This window comes from Hyperolius riggenbachi, chromosome 5 (genome assembly GCF_040937935.1).
Source record: "Hyperolius riggenbachi isolate aHypRig1 chromosome 5, aHypRig1.pri, whole genome shotgun sequence".
Lineage (NCBI taxonomy): Eukaryota > Metazoa > Chordata > Amphibia > Anura > Hyperoliidae > Hyperolius > Hyperolius riggenbachi.
This window is the reverse complement of record NC_090650.1, coordinates 269,854,130-269,870,087: the sequence shown is the minus strand read 5'-3', so window position 1 is coordinate 269,870,087 and position 15,958 is coordinate 269,854,130. Positions and strand designations below refer to the sequence as shown.

Here is a 15,958-nt window from a genome sequence, read left to right as displayed (position 1 = left end):
GGACGGCGCCAGCTCGATGTGACCAACCGTGACGAGGATAAGAAGCTTACCCGAGTGCTGGGGGATACCTGGAAGCGGTGTGATGCCCCTGGAATAGAGCCTTCGCCGCCGATTGCGGCTTCAACTGGGCATGCCCAGTTGCGAGCTGGCGCCGTCCAGCCTTCTCACTATCACTTCATGCTGGGTACTTTACTCTGCTTTTCCACTTTCACCATTTCTTCATGCACGGGGTCCCTCCTCTCTCTTGCTTTATCTTTATGATCCTACATTGATTATTTAGGGGGATCCTCCTTTTTGATATAAGCACTAGCACTTTAGCCTGCTCTATTCATGGGGTGATATTCATCATTTATCAATAACATTTTGGAAGCCAATTCATGATTGTATGTAATATTTATTCATATATCATGTTTAATACAATGGTGTGATATCCTGGATTTTTCATTTTAATTGATTTTATTGGTGGAACCTAATTGTTATACAATAAAGCTTTTGTTACTTAAACTTGTGTGGTGCGGTTTCTGTGGGGATCAGTCTTCTATTTTGATTGTTACATCTTGGAAGGACAGCGCAGGGCACAGGATGACTGCGTGGGGGCTGCGAGTGGCCCCAGGTAAGTTAAACTGTTTTTTTTTTTTTTCCGTTTTTTTTTTTTTTTTTTTTTCGTTTTTTTTTTTTTCTTCTTCGCTTTAGATTTCCTTTTATCACTGCAGAGATGTACATACACAATTTCTGTAACTTTGACACAGGAGGAGAGGACCCCGCCCATCAGGCTTAAATTCTACAGTAAAGCTCTATGCATGCTTAAAGGTGCCGGAAATCAGAAATAAAATGTTGTAATACATCGATTACTTCACCATCTAACTAACCAATCTATACTTCCTATTCATCAAAACTGGTTATAGAAACAGTTTTCTGATCGGCTAAATTGTCGTTGAACGATTACCATTAGAATTGTTCACAGTCCTTTTGGACATCAATAAGGTTTATTTTCTGCCAATCTGATCTCATTTATCTGATAGCTTGTCTGTGTGATTTTTCACTAAAAATTGTGCCTTTAGTGTGCACCTTTTGGCAAGCCTTGTGATCGTTTTGGTTGGAAATCCAGAGTGTTTACATGTGTCCCCCTGGTCTTCCCTCCATTGCTGACAGAAAATCCTTGGCCCATGCGATTGTTGTGCCTGCAGCTGGGTGTCATCTGCTTCCACCCTGTCCCCTTCCATATAACAGACAGACTGCTTGTCAGAGAGCTGAGCAGTGTGTCTGTACAATGATCTCTTTATATAAACGGGAACAACCATTTCAGGTTACAGTTTTATTAGGTGTGCACATAATTTAACAACCTAGTGATTAGGCAAGAGTCACTGTGGAGGTGTGAGGCCTGCTACATACTGCTGGGGAATGTCCAGTAAAGAAGAGAGAAAAAAAGGCACCAGAATGTACATCCTGCTTCTGAAGAAGCAGGTTTAACCCAGCGAAACAGCTGTCAGGCACTGGATTCCCCCGCTGCTCTGTACCTGCTATCTCCCAACTGGAATAAAGGGATTTTAAGAAGTGGTGCCCCGTTTTCTCTTCTTTACTGGACAATACAAAGAATCGTTGGATGTATCCCAGCTCCAGTTGCTCTGCCCTGCTGCATTTTGGTGCCAGGTACTGTTGTTTTCTTCTCACCCTATACTACTGGGGAACACTGCATTGGTGACAGCAGTGGGGGCATCATATTGGAGTGGAGACTAATTTGTTAAAATCTGTGTTCAGAAAAGTGGAGAAAAACAGGTGTAATATTGCTAAATCGGCAGTCAAACCATTCCTCAGAAAATTGGAGAAAACATGGAGCAGTTTTCCTAAACAGCCAGTAAAGACCCATATACACCCTAGATTAAAGATATCAGATTAATCCCATGTGTATACAGAAGCCCCCAACAGCCACCTGACCAGCTACCCGCCAAGTGGATCAATGCGTCCGAGTGACGGCCAATACCTTTTTGTTCTCCCTGCTCACACGCCTGTGCCGCTCTGTTGAATTTCCAACTCCACCCCCACACACATTGCAACTAAGGATGAGCGTTCAGAAGCCGAACGTTGTTCTGAATTATTCGGGTCAGAACACAAATTTCAAGCAAAGCAAACCTCAACGTTGTGTGCCAGTTCGTCAGCCCACCTCCCCCCTAAATAGCAACAGTAGTACAGCCTCGGCCCCGCATTGTCGCCCAAAGGATTGAGTCCCGACCCCTCTTTAGAGGCTGTTTCATATCAGAAGATGACTGCAGTAGGGGGAATTGGTGCCTTGACCATGGGCTATACAAAGTGCTGCCTAAAATTGTTAGCACTATACATAGGAATTGTAACGAAAGGAGTTGTGAGTACAGGAGACAATTGCCTGGATCTTAGAATGCAGTGTGGGACAGTGTTAGAAATTGTAAAGTTAGCCTTCCACTAGGGATGGTCAATGAGATGCAAATTCATCAGAGTTGATGCAAATTTATGCAAAAGTATGAAAATGGACAAGCTGCATACATTTGCATAATTTCGGAAGTTTTTGCATCTCATTGACCATCTTTACCTTCCACTTACTGCAGTGTAGAGTCTGGCATAATTGTAGACCCATTCACATACACTCGCGGGAAAATTACTGTACAAATTCACATTTGATGAGCGATCGCATTTAGCGCTTCTATAGCATGCTAATCGCGATCGCTCCCGAATCGCCGAAAAATGCTGCATGTAAAGTGTTTGCGATTGCCGCTAATCGGGAAATGGCCACAATCGGCAGCAATTGCGGCAGTGAGATCACATACTTAATCTAGTGCTTTGGCGATTAGTGGGAATCGCCCACTAATTGCCTAGATGTGAACGAGCCCTTTGGTGGAAGGAGAGATTTATGACCCCCTGAAGTTTAGGATCCAGTAGGTAGATCAGTATTTTTATGAAGTGCAGCTTTATTTTTTTTTTATTTTTTTATGGGTCCACTTTGACATTAGTACCTGTGTTATTCCTTTAGGGAGTGGATAAAGTAAGGTTAATGCCCCATGAAATAGAATGTTTGAAGTAAAACAGTTACAAACAACTAGGATGAGTCATAAGTGGTGACTGCCAGTTTTAGTAGAATTTAGGGAGAGGGATCTAATGGCTGCCCATTACTGCACACAGATTTTGAATCGATTTCAGCTTGAAATCGATTCACAACCATTTGGGCTGCCGTCTGCTCGCCGCTCCCGTGTGCTGCCCCAGCCAGTAGCAGTACATTACCTGTCTGCCGGCGTCCCCGGGTCCATGCTGAAACTTTCTCCTGTGACAAGCCGAAGTTCAAACAGTACAGCGCCCTCTACTGTTTGTACTTCCACTCATTGACTCAATCACATCCGCACCAATGGATTTGACGTGCTGTGACCACCCCTGGAGTCACAGGGATTTGTACATATCAGTTGAAAGGGTCCGCACCGTCTTTCAACTGATATGTACTTCCACTCATCACAGGACTGGACAGGAAGTGAAGAGGAGACAGGCCAGCTGGAGAAAGTGTCAGCACGGACAGGGGGCTCGCTCCGGCCGACAGGTAATGTATTGCTGCTGCTATGCTGTGTCAGTCGTCCCGAATCGATCGCCGATAACAACATGCTCCGGACTCGCCCGCGATCAAGTAAAATTTTCCGCCAGGACAGATCGCTTTTTGGATGGAAATCGATCGGTCAACATTTGCGTTATCGATTTTTACAGCAGATTCGATCACAGTGATCATTTCTGAGCATTTTGACACAGCGTAATTTGAAAATGTTACTCTTTCGGCTTTAAATGAATTACTGGAGATTTAAAACGTTTGAATTTCTGCTGTAGCGATCTTTTGCTATGTCATAAGTATTGCTTGAGGAGGGCATATTTCCAATAGCTGCCAATCATGACCTTTTAACATACACCATTTCAGATGCAGAAACGCAGCCTATTGAAATCAGTGGGTTGCATCTGAATCTCATGCAGGCAAGTAAAAAATAAATAAAAATGATGCATGCTGCAGTTTTCCGGAGCATGCATCCAAATCCCTATAGCCATGCATGGCACAGTAAAGGCATACAAATGCGATTTTGCATCAGTACGGGTACAGAGTCTGTTGCAGAAACATGGAAACGTGCCCTTAAGGCCAGTTTTACACTTCAGGGAATACCACGTTACTATGCGGTATTCCCCTTCTGGCATCCAGCCAAACAGGAAGAAAAGCGCGCTTGCAGTCACTTCCTGTTTCTGGTATGCGGAAGTGCATAGAAGCGTATTGTAAAAATACGCCTATGCACGTCGCCATGTCATCGCACTGCTGCCACTAACCTTTTAAAATACCTGCGTCACCATAGACTTCCGGTCCAACGCATTTCGACGCAGATACGCACACTAACAGTTATGGAAGCACGTCAGATTGAGGACTTCCGACGCACCGCACTGCAGGTAATATGAAAGCACCCATAGACTTTAACTGCCCTGCGGTAGCAGTGTGGTAAATCGCCGCAACGCACCAACAGTGTGAAAGGGCCCTCAAAGTAATGGTACATATGCCAGTGATGGACAGCGACTGCAAACTAGCGTTAGCAGGGATACAAGTAAATCAATAGGACAGTTGGATAATGCCACAGAAATTATTTGCATATTCAAAAGTGATGCATCATAGGAAACACTTGTTCACTTAAAAAGTACCCGAGCTGGTACACTGTGCCTGATTTATACTTACCTGGGCTTCCTCCACCCCTATGTGGACCGTGGGCTCCCTTGCCGTCCTTCCCTGCCGCTCTGTTCTCCTGTGAAAAGCTCTGATCGTTTGGAAAGTCGGAGCTCTTCTGCACGGCGCGTGCCCAGAAGAGCCTGACTGGCCAAAATTATTGGAGCTTTCTATGGGACAGTTTATTTTAATCCAGTTTGCTGTACTAAAACAGTAGGACATTGTTTTTGTAGCAAAAGAAAAAAAATGCGCATGCACAAAAAAGCCTGATTGGCCAAAATGATCTGAGCTTTCTATGGGAGAACGAAGCGGCCGAGGAGGATGGCGAGAACCCACAGTCCACATGGGGCTGGATGAAGCCCAAAAGAGGTATAAATAGGGTACAGTGTACCATCTCAGATTTTCAAATACCTTCTGTTTTAAGGCTAAAATATATTTGGCATAGCTTTTTAGTAAGAGGGCTTCATGGGTGGGAGTCTTTTAGCCCCTTATATTCTCCTAGTGCTTCTGGGTTACCATGAGCTATCTGGGTATTCTGAAATGCAGGAAGAGCTAGCAATTTTGTGCTGTAGTCTGACCTAGAAATATACATTAGCTTCACAAAGGTGGAATTTATGACAGACCTGACATTCAGAAGCTGCTTGTGTCCAGAGCACAGAATTGCAGAGCCTGTTGTAAAGAGGTCAAAAGTCGTATCTCTGACCAAGAGTCTTGTCTTATGAACTGTATTTCTATTGATTCTATCTATTCCATTCCCCACAATGGAAATTCTCTTTCTTTATGATGGCACAAGACAACTTTTTTCACATCCACCAAAGAAATGCAGGGCTGTGGAGTCGGTACAAAAATCTTCCGACTCTGACTACTCCGTTTATGAAACCTCCAACTCCGGGTACCCAAAATTACTCCGACTCCTCTACTCCGACTCCTTAGTCTAATACTTACCAGGTTTGTGGATTTTGTACACAAATCGTCCACCTCCTCAGTTTATGAAATCACAGACTCTAACTCTGACTCCGGGTACCCAAAATTGCTCCGACTCCACAGCCCTGGAAATTGGAGAATAGTTTTATGAACACCAGAATCAATACACCTTTCCTGAGCTCCATAGTGACTAAAATTTTATCTTTATAAGCTTAGTAGTGTAAAGTAGATTTTCACAGGGTATGTCTACAGAGTAAAACGTAAACTGCTCAAAGCTGCTTAGACAGCACATGTGCACCTTTTTAAAGATCTAGTTTGACCTCCATTAAAAAAAATGCAGTTGATAGCATATGTTTTAACAATGCACAAAGTTTTGTAAGTCTCATAACCATACATTTTGCAATAAACCTATAGAAAGTATCCACACTGCCTACAAAAACGTAGCCCCAGTGCTGGCCTTAAAGAATTGGTCTCTCAGCAGAATCGGGAAGTACTAGGCAGAGTCAAGTGACCAGCTCTCTGTAATATTGAAAGACTGGCTGGTGCCCAGCTCCTCTCTGACTGCCTCATGTAGGTAATGATGGAATTGGGGGAAGAGTGTGAACAGATCACAAACTACTATTCCGTCTCACCATGTTGCAGGAAGATGATTTTGCAGGCCCAGCCAATAATTAAAAAAGAGTAATGCAACAAAAAGATTTTCAGACTTTTCTACCTTTTTGTACTTTACAAACTATTTTATACAGAATGGGATTTAAAGCAAACTTGTGAGATCCACAGGTCTAAAATATAGAAACTTACCTTGGCAGAGGGAAGCCTCTGGATCCTCTGGAGCTTCCTACGTCCTCCTCCAGACCACCGACCAAGTGCTGGGACCCTCAAAAGCAGGGCTGTGGAGTCGGTACAAAAATCTTCAGACTCAAACTCTGACTCCTCAGTTTTTGAAACCACGACTCCGACTCCGGGTACCCAAAAAGGCTCCGACACCTCAACTCCGACTCCTTAGTCTAATACTTAACAGGGCTGTGGATTTTGTACAAAAATCATCCGACTCCCGAATCCGACTCCTCAGTTTATGAAATCAACGACTCCGACTCCACAGCCCTGCTCAAAAGTTTGTGGCCACACTCCTGTACCTGAACAAGCATGGCCTAACTGCGCAGAATGGCACGCGTCTGCGCAGTAGTTAGGAGACCCTGCTTGTTCGGCTCTATGCTACTCCGCAGGTGTGAGTTGCTTGCACAGTGCAGTTGAGCTTCGGTGCAGAGCCCTTGTCAACAGGCTTCAGTGGGTTCCAGTGCTGGAACGGCGAGGGGGGCGGGGGAAGTCTCTGGATTATCCAGAGGCTTCCCTACACTTGGGTAAGAGCCCATTTTCCCTTCAGATACACTAAAAATAAAACTTGGAGTTGACTCTGGATGCATGCAGCTGCATTAGAGGTAGGTAGCTGCTAAAAGGATTTGATGGACCAATGCAGTGTACTGCTGGAAGTGACTGGTTATGGTAATCTTTTCTGAATCATTTTTGCCTGGGAAAGCTTGGAGGGTAAGTGTGAAGAAATGTGTATCCATAAGTTAATCCAAGTAAAATATAACCAGCTGCGATGTGTAGCCTAGCTACTGTCATAGTCACATCTATACCAGTGAGAGAGAGCCTTACACTTGGTGTATTAGTATAGTTACATAGTATCTCGTCTTCAAAGCAAATACTTTAGTATGCTGATGTTTGTTTATAAACTATATTGTCAGTTGTAGTCCTGCCAGTGAGGCAGATGTGCTGCAGGCCTGTTTTCTGTACAGTCTGCTGGGAACTGCATGTCAGTTACCAAGACATTTTAGGTGGGGCTCCATTTCTGCTTTCTTTACAAACCTTCAGTATATTAAAAAGAAAGCACTCCATTTTGTGTTTGTAACTCTTTGCATTTGTCTGAAAGTTTTAGTAATCCTATTAGAATATAACACTCTGAATAAAAATACATAAAGTATAAAGTTTTGTGTAGTAAAGCAATTCATTGTAATCCAGTTAGCTGTACCAAAACAGTAGGACATTGTTTTTGTAGCAAAAGAAAATAATGTGCCACAGAAAGTATTACAAACTCAGTTGACAGTGCGTTGTGCTGTAGTACATGCCAGATATGGTTAAATAAGCCCACGAGTCTTGAGGAGGCAATGAAGTGACTGATTGCACTTATTGACTCATGCATAGTAGTGACACACTGCTAACATCTGTTCTTTCTTCTGCATGGTAAACTGACACTTTGTAATTCTGTTTGAGTCGAGAATCATAAGGTGAAAAGTTCCAGCAGGGATTGACTGTTGAGCAGTAGTGTAATGAGAGTGACTGGATTGGCCTTGCCAACCCACAAACCCAAGAAATCTTACTCTGGGAGTTCCTTGCTGGATGTAAGGGATTCTTTTTTTCCTTTTTGACTCTGATTCAGGATGATCAAACTGATCAAACTGTATGCAGAAAGTGGTGAAATCACTATGTGCCTAAAGCAAACAATTCTGGTATACTCCCTTTTTTAATGGTTTGAGTGGCATTACTAGTAGCTTAAACAAGGGTTGGCCAAGCATTTTGCTTTAGCCTGGTACGCACCTTCAGCTTTGATTAGCCAATCACTGACCAATTTTGCCACTGAGAGTATGAGAGCTCAGCTACACAATCTTCTCATAGTATTCAATATCTGTTGACCCTCATGGTAAAATTGGTGAGTGAGTGGCCAATCAAATTGAAGGTGTGTACCATGCTTTACATCGCTTCGTTCTAGAATGGTGAATACAAATGTGAGCTAGTGAAGTCTATCAATGTAGACCTGAACCCCATAATAACACAGGTCCAGGAAGTGGTCTTTCCTGTTGTTATGCCACTTCATAGGAGTCGAAAAGTGACTACAGTAGTTCTTCTCTAAGCTGAATACATTTTATGGTAGGTATCTACCCAGGGCTGTGAAGTTGGTACAAAAATCTTCAGACTCCTCAGATTATTAAACCTCCGACTGTGGGTACCCAAAATGGCTCAGACTCCTTAGTCTAATACTTACCAGGGCTGTGGATTTTGTACAAAATCATCCGACTCCGACTCCTCAGTTTATGAAATCTCCGACCCAAAATTACTCCAACTCCACAGCCCTGTATCTACCTTAAACGGAGCTATCATAAAACCACTCCTTGAGATTGCCCTATCTGGAGATTGCCACGCTGTGACGTCCCCATTTATAGAATGCCTGACCGTGATGGGTTCCCCTTGAATGTTTATAAACCGGGGCTGTGCAGTCAGTCAAGGAGTCGGAGCACTTTTGGGTACCTGGAGTCGGAGGTTTCATAAACTGAGGAGTCAGCCGGATGATTTTTGTACCAAATCCTTGGTAAGTATTAGACTAAAGATGAACCATTGCAAAAATCTCAAAATTTAAAACCCATACAAATAAGAAGTACATTTCTTTCAGAGTAAAATGAGCCATAAATTACTTTTCTCCTACATTGTTGTCACTTACAGTAGGTAGTAGAAATCTGACATTACCAACAGTTTTTGGGCTAGTCCATCTCTATAGGGGATTCTCAACATGGCCTTTATTCTTTATAAAGACACTCCCTGAAAATGATTAATACAAAGATGCTGGCCAGCCTCTCACGAAGTGCTTTTAAAAATAAAGAAAACCCTGAGAACCCCCTATCAGAGGATGGGCTAGTCCAAAATCTGTCGGTAATGTCAGATTTCTACTACTTACTGTAAGTGACAGCAACATAGGAGAAAAGTAATTTATGGCTCATTTTACTCCAGGAGAAATGTACTTCTTAATTGTGTTTTTTATTTTAAGATTTTCGCGACCGTTCCTCTTTCACACTAGAGCCCTTTTTCGGCGTTTCAACACAAAGTTGAAACTTTGCGTTAACCAAGGTAAAATGAAAGTCTTTTTTTACCTTTCATATCAGATGCTGCGTTTTGATGCGTTGCGGTAAGACGCACCCGGGAGCATTTTGTCGGGAATCAGCATTTTCCTGCCGGGTTAATTTACTACCACCGCTACTCAGTGTCGCACCACAACATCCCGATAACACGCCGCAGCCTATTCAACGTGTGCAGAAAACTGCTCCTGCAAGCGTTATCTAATGTGAAAGAGCCCTTAAAGGGAACCAAAAGCAAGTAAAATTGTTTAAAATAAACACACGACGTAACTGCAAACGAATATTACATACTAAACTCACTGTCAGTTCCTCTCAGAAGCTCACCATTTTCTTTTTACAGTGATCCCGTCTAGTTCTGACAATGGCCTCAATTGACTAAGCTTATCTCCTGTCTTTAATAACGTTTCTAGAGTTATCACCATGGTGATGAGGCATGTAGCATTCAAGAAACATTTTACCTCAGGAAAACCTAAAGTTAACTCGTCTGTCTTTAAGTTAACTCTTCAATCCTTAACCTATTTTGGTTCCTGGACGTAGTTTCTACGTCCAGGAACCATGCGCGCTACCGCGCGCCCCCGCGGCCGATCGTGCACGCGCACTCCCAGCCGCGGATTCGGTAGCCAAGGAATCAATGTATCGGGCTACGGAGCCCGATCATTGATTCCTCTCCCCCGCTGAAAAAGCGACAGCTTCTCTCGGAAGCTGAGCTTTTTCTGGCCGTCTTCTTCCTGATGCGTCACTCTAAGCGCGTGCTATGCTTAGAGTGACGTCATGTAAACAAACTCATGGCCGCCATCTTGTGGCCAAAAAGTAATACTACACCTGAAAAAAAAAAAAAAACCAGAATTAACACACATTTACATTATAAATCTATTGTTTACCTCCCACCCTCCCAAAAGTACCCAAATAAAATGTTTAGTATAAAAAAAAAACAAAAAAACAATTACAATAAAAAAAAAAAAAATGTAAATATTTACCGAAGGGTCTAAACTTTTTAAATATCAATGTAAAGATGAAATATTTCTATATTTTTTATTTTAAACTTGTAAATAGTGATAGATGCAAAATGGAAAAAATGCACCTTATATTTCCAAATAAAATATTGTCGCCATACATTGTGATAGGGACATAATTTTAACGGTGTAATAACCGGGACATATGGGCAAATACAATACGTGAGTTTAAATTATGGAGGCATGTATTATTTTAAAACTATAATGGCTGAAAACTGAGAAATAATGAATTTTTCCATTTTTTTTCTTATTCTTCCTGTTAAAATGCATTTACAGTAAAGTGGCTCTTAGCAAAATGTACCCCCCAAAGAAAGCCTAATTGGTGGCGGAAAAAACAAGATATAGATCAGTGCATTGTGATAAGTAGTGATAAAGTTATAGGCTAATAAATGGGAGGTGAACATTTCTCACGTGAAAATGACGGAACCTGAATGGGTTAATATAACTCCAGAATTGTAAAGTTAAAGACAGGCTGTTAATTAACTGCGTGTGAAAATAACTACAGGGAGGTAACTCAAGGAATGAAGAGATAACTCTCTTCACTATAAGTTTTCTCTTGCCTTATTATCTCCAGCATGATCTTAGTGAATTGAGGCCCACATTTTGTCAGAACTGAAATATACCAGTTGCTGTCAGTTATACATCAGCAACTGTCAGTTAAAACCGAATGTGCAAGGTAATGTCCATGTTTCCCTATGGCTCACGTGGGTGATTATTATGGTTTAACAGTGTGCTGACCAGGAAGCTGTTATGGGGTAATTGCTATTTTTCAAATGGAGGACAGAGAATTCCATTGATCACAGTGGACAAATGGGACACAGGACAGGAGAAAGAGATTGATGAGTAGACTACACAAGAGGTAAGTATGGCATGTGTATGGTTATTTTGACTTATCATTTTCAGTTCAGGTTCTCTTTAAGGCCCCGTTTGCACTTACTCATTTTCCAAGTAATGCCCATGTTTTCCTATGGCACAGTTCACACTTAAAGAGACTCTGAAGCAAAGATAAATTCTATTTTTTAACTTGTATTCCTGTCCATCACTAGAACAGCTGCTAAACTGCCGCTATCCCGCGGCAAAACGAGGAGTCTATATACCCCCCAAATCCCCTCCGTGGTGCCCAGGGAGCGCTTCCTGAATGAGGCAGTGCTAATGGCTGTAGCTCTGCCTCTCAGTGCGTCAATCCCCGCTGATTGCTGCCTCTCCCCGCCCCTCTCAGCCTTCCTTCACTGAGATGGGCAAGGAGAGGCGGTGGTCCACGCGGCAATTGACGCGCTTGGAGGCAAAGATGCAGCTCATAGCTCTGCCTCCAGGAGCAGCAAAATCTACGACCAAGAAAGTTGTGGATTTTGCAGGGGGATTTGGGGGTATTAACCTCGTTTTGCCGCGGGATAGCTGGGGTTTAGCAGCTGTTATACTCAGTGACAGGAATACAAGTTAAAAAAATAGAATTTATCCTCGCTTCAGAGTCTCTTTAACACAACTGATTAAGTGTAAACGGGGCCTAAGAAGTCTGAGCCATTTTGAGTACCTGGAGTCAGAGTAGGTGTTTTCATAAACTGAGTCGGATGATTTTTGTACCAAGTTTACCAACTCCACATCCCTGTTATAAACTATATGCCACAGAATTATCGTGTATCCTAGGCAGCTATCCATGTATAATGAAATCTTTTAGAAGCATAAACTCTAATTGGAAATTTGTTCTTTTATCCCTTTTATTCTGCTCATTTTGTACTTTTTGCATTAACCGTATACTGCTCAAACAGCCAATTGATGGGGATATTCATTTAGCATTATTTAACATATTCTTTGTTTTGCCTAAACACAGGACATGGGAAAACCTCGAGAGATGCTGCTTCAGTGCGGGCTACACACCCCATCCCAGCTGCGTGTGGAATATACTATTTTGAAGTGAAGATTATTAGTAAAGGCAGAGATGGGTATGTATTTCACCTTGTGGATATTCAGCCAGCAGAGGAAACAAATAATTACAAAGACCTTGTGAAGCGGAGCTGTCACCAGAGATAGAGATTACATCTGACAAATCAATAGTGTACATTTCAGGTTTACCAGATCACATCATTATTATTTATTGGAAAGGTTCCATCTTCCCCAGACATTGTATGAATTAAAACCATTGTTCCAAGTGTATAAATCTTGTTTCAGCCTAAGGGTGAGTACTTGTGAACAATTGCTGTCACCTTCAGGGATTGATATTTGATCCCTTGGGAGACAGTTTGGGGCCAAGTTCTGTACAGACGTTTCTGTAACCTAGATGTGTTCTGTTGTTATGGAGAAGGGCAGAGGCACAATAAAGCGGCACAGAGCGGGAGGGATAATGGGCAGAATGACAGCCCTGGTCCGTGGTCAGACTGGTTGAATCGGTAGGCCAGATCTCTTGCTGAGGCATTGGGGCTCCCATAAGTTGTGCACACGCTAGATGGTTCTTGGCCAAGGTAGCCGATCTGGTCTGGCAAGAATCTAGCTTGTATGCGGCCTCGATGCGTGTGAGAGATCTAGACTTCTGAATCACCTCATCTGAGCACAGGCCCAGGCAAGTATTCTTCTTACTCCTCCCATTCTGTGCTGTTTGTCAAGCGCCATGCTGTCCCGCCCGCCCCTCCATAGCAACAGAATGCATTTCTATCTAGCCTGTAGGGTAGCAACTCATTTTGTACAAACCTCCACTTTGAACTGTCCTAAGAAGTTTGTGTGTACACACACCTTGAACTAAAGAAGAAAATCACACCAGGAAGTTTGGGAGGAACTGGTGGTGGACAAAATAATATGAACTCGAGAAGCCAGTCTGTCCAATGCAGGAGTCAGAATGAATTTTGTAAGGGCTAGCTCAGTTGACAACCATTAGATAAAAACTCAAATTTTAGGATCCAACTGTAGGTTTGGTGTTTTTTACAGAAGCCTTGCCTACCTGTCTTCTGAGATTTTTCAATCCCTGGATAATCATGATTTACAGAATAAAAGCAAATTAAAGAGTGCCTGTTGTGTTCACTCAGAATTGTTCTGGGTTACATTATAGGAAAACATAGTAATATAAAAGGAAACGGGCACAATAATGACTATTATGCACTCAATAAACATAGCTGTCCACATACTGTCCTCACTTTTTTTTTTTTTTTTTAAAGCATTTAGTGTTAATCATTTTTCCTGTACGGCATATAAAGATGCACTTAGCTAGGTTGCTGGCTGTGACCACAATAATATTGGTGCATAGGTTGCTGGCTGTGATTGGTGCATAGGTTGCTGGCTGTGACCACAATAACATTGGTGCATAGGTTGCTGGCTGTGACCACAATAATATTGGTGACAGTTGTGTGAGGTATCTTCCTCAGTGTCTTTAAATTCTCAGCTGTTAGACAGCAACATGTCAACAGTAAACCGTGCATAAAAAGAGATTTGGTTGGCTCACACCTTACCCAATATACAGCTCTTTACAGTCCTTTTCCTCCCACCGCCCCCCCTTGTTTCCTGTTAGGTTGTTTTTGGTTATCACTACACTGTAAACCTCATTCATTCACTAATGTCCATTCTCTGCTCATCACAAAACTGACAGTGAATGGCTCCTGATAAATATATATATATATATATATATATATATATATATATATATATATATATATATATATATATATATATATATATATATATATATATATATATATATATATATATTATACACACACACACATACTTGTCACACTGCAACGGATCCGTGAAATCCATTCAGGTATGAGGGGGCTGCGATAATCCCATGCAGGCAAATGCGCTCTCCTATGTAGCCTTGGGGGTGGTAACACATGTGCCCTGGGTTCAAGCCAGACCACAGCGGAGCATCAGAGTGGACACTAGACTGTCCACTCCATGGTCGCATGTGATGCAGCAGCAGGTGGGAACCAAGCCTGACCATAGTTATACAGCATTGCTCATGACCATAGATATTATTACACAGTATATTATTTGCTGTATGCCTACTCCTGTCTTCATTGAAGCATTTGCACTGTGTGTGGGATTGCATTTCTCTCCTATTAGCTGAATCATCAAAACTTTATTAATTTAATACAAAATGTACCCATTTAAAGCAGATACTCAGCCTAAACAGTACATTTCAGGGGTCCTCCTGTAAGGGAAAGTTATAATTACCTGCAGTCTCTTCTCCCCCAAAGCCGCCGCTGAATTTGCCAACTTCCTGCGTGTAGCCCCGCCATTCTGGTTTCTCTAACGAAAAAGAGAAAACAAAATGGTGGGTTTTCTTTCAGGGGGGCAGGGGTACTTGCTTGAAATCTGTTGCTTGGGGGGGGGGGGGGGGGGCTTTAGGGTAGAAGACACTGCACCACAGGTAATTTATAACTTTCCCTTACATGGGAACCCCTAAAATGTACTGTTTAGGCTGGAATCCTAGTGTCCACGCTGGTAGTCTCCAGGACAGGAAGTAAGGTGCAGTATGTAAAATCTGACACATATTCTGGAGCTTCATTTAGACAGAAGGTATTCATTGGCAGAGCAAAGCACAATCTTCTCATAAAGTCCACTCAGCTATGCAGGTGCAGTAATCACGTAATATCAAACTATTCCAGCTATGATAATTACTAGTAAACTTGAAAAAGTGCTCAGTGTATAAACTCCTTCTTCTAGGGTACACATGTAGAATGAGGTTTCACATAGCAAAATTATAACCTTTAGTGGAACAACTACCTCAACATTAGAATGTTTTACAGTATATAAAACATGACTTGTCATGTACATGTCATTCATATAGTGTAGCATGAAATTATTCTAGTATACAATATTTTTCATAACAAATGCGCATTACAAATAAAAATATGTTCATTTTGAGCATCAGACCTAAACTTTACTATGCTCCTTCATCTAAAGATCTGCAGCCACCAGAGAATGGCCTTGACAATGGTGGGAGGTTCTTCATATTTGTTCTCATTGCCTGGCTGACAAACAGTGCAGTGTGGAGGAGTGAGGGTTGCAGGATCAGTGATGGCCTAGTCTGTGCATGGTAAATAATGGCTATCCTGATGTAAGCAGGGAGGCTGGAATCTGTTCTTGGATGCTGAAGAATTACCACTGAGCTATAAAATAGGATAATTCTTGTATGTTTTTTTCACTCATGAGTGGAATAATTTTTGTCACAAAATATCTACATTGGTTTGAGTTTCTGGAAAGTAAATCTGTCTTTCAATAAACCCACGTAAATCATTCTTTTGTGGTATTACAAAGAGAGCAGAAGCACAGTTTTTAATACATTTAATTAGACTGGTTTTTGTTTTTGGAAAGTTTCCAAGAGATGAGTGGGCATAAATGTTATGCTATCACTAGATGGCAGGGACAGAGCTGCACTGTCAGCCTGATAATGTCTCTGCTGCACTTCTGTGGTATAGATAGTG

The 15,958-nt window shown here is 42.1% G+C and overlaps 1 protein-coding gene across 1 annotated transcript in view; it reads left to right on the top strand.

Annotated features, from left to right (window-relative positions):
• Window positions 1-15,958, top strand: part of RANBP9 (RAN binding protein 9) — a 99,756-nt gene that overhangs the window by 29,396 nt on the left and 54,402 nt on the right. The window contains exon 2 of the mRNA XM_068236918.1: window positions 12,376-12,487. Coding sequence (XP_068093019.1) covers window positions 12,376-12,487 — 112 coding nt within the window. The remainder of the gene's footprint in view (window positions 1-12,375; window positions 12,488-15,958) is intronic.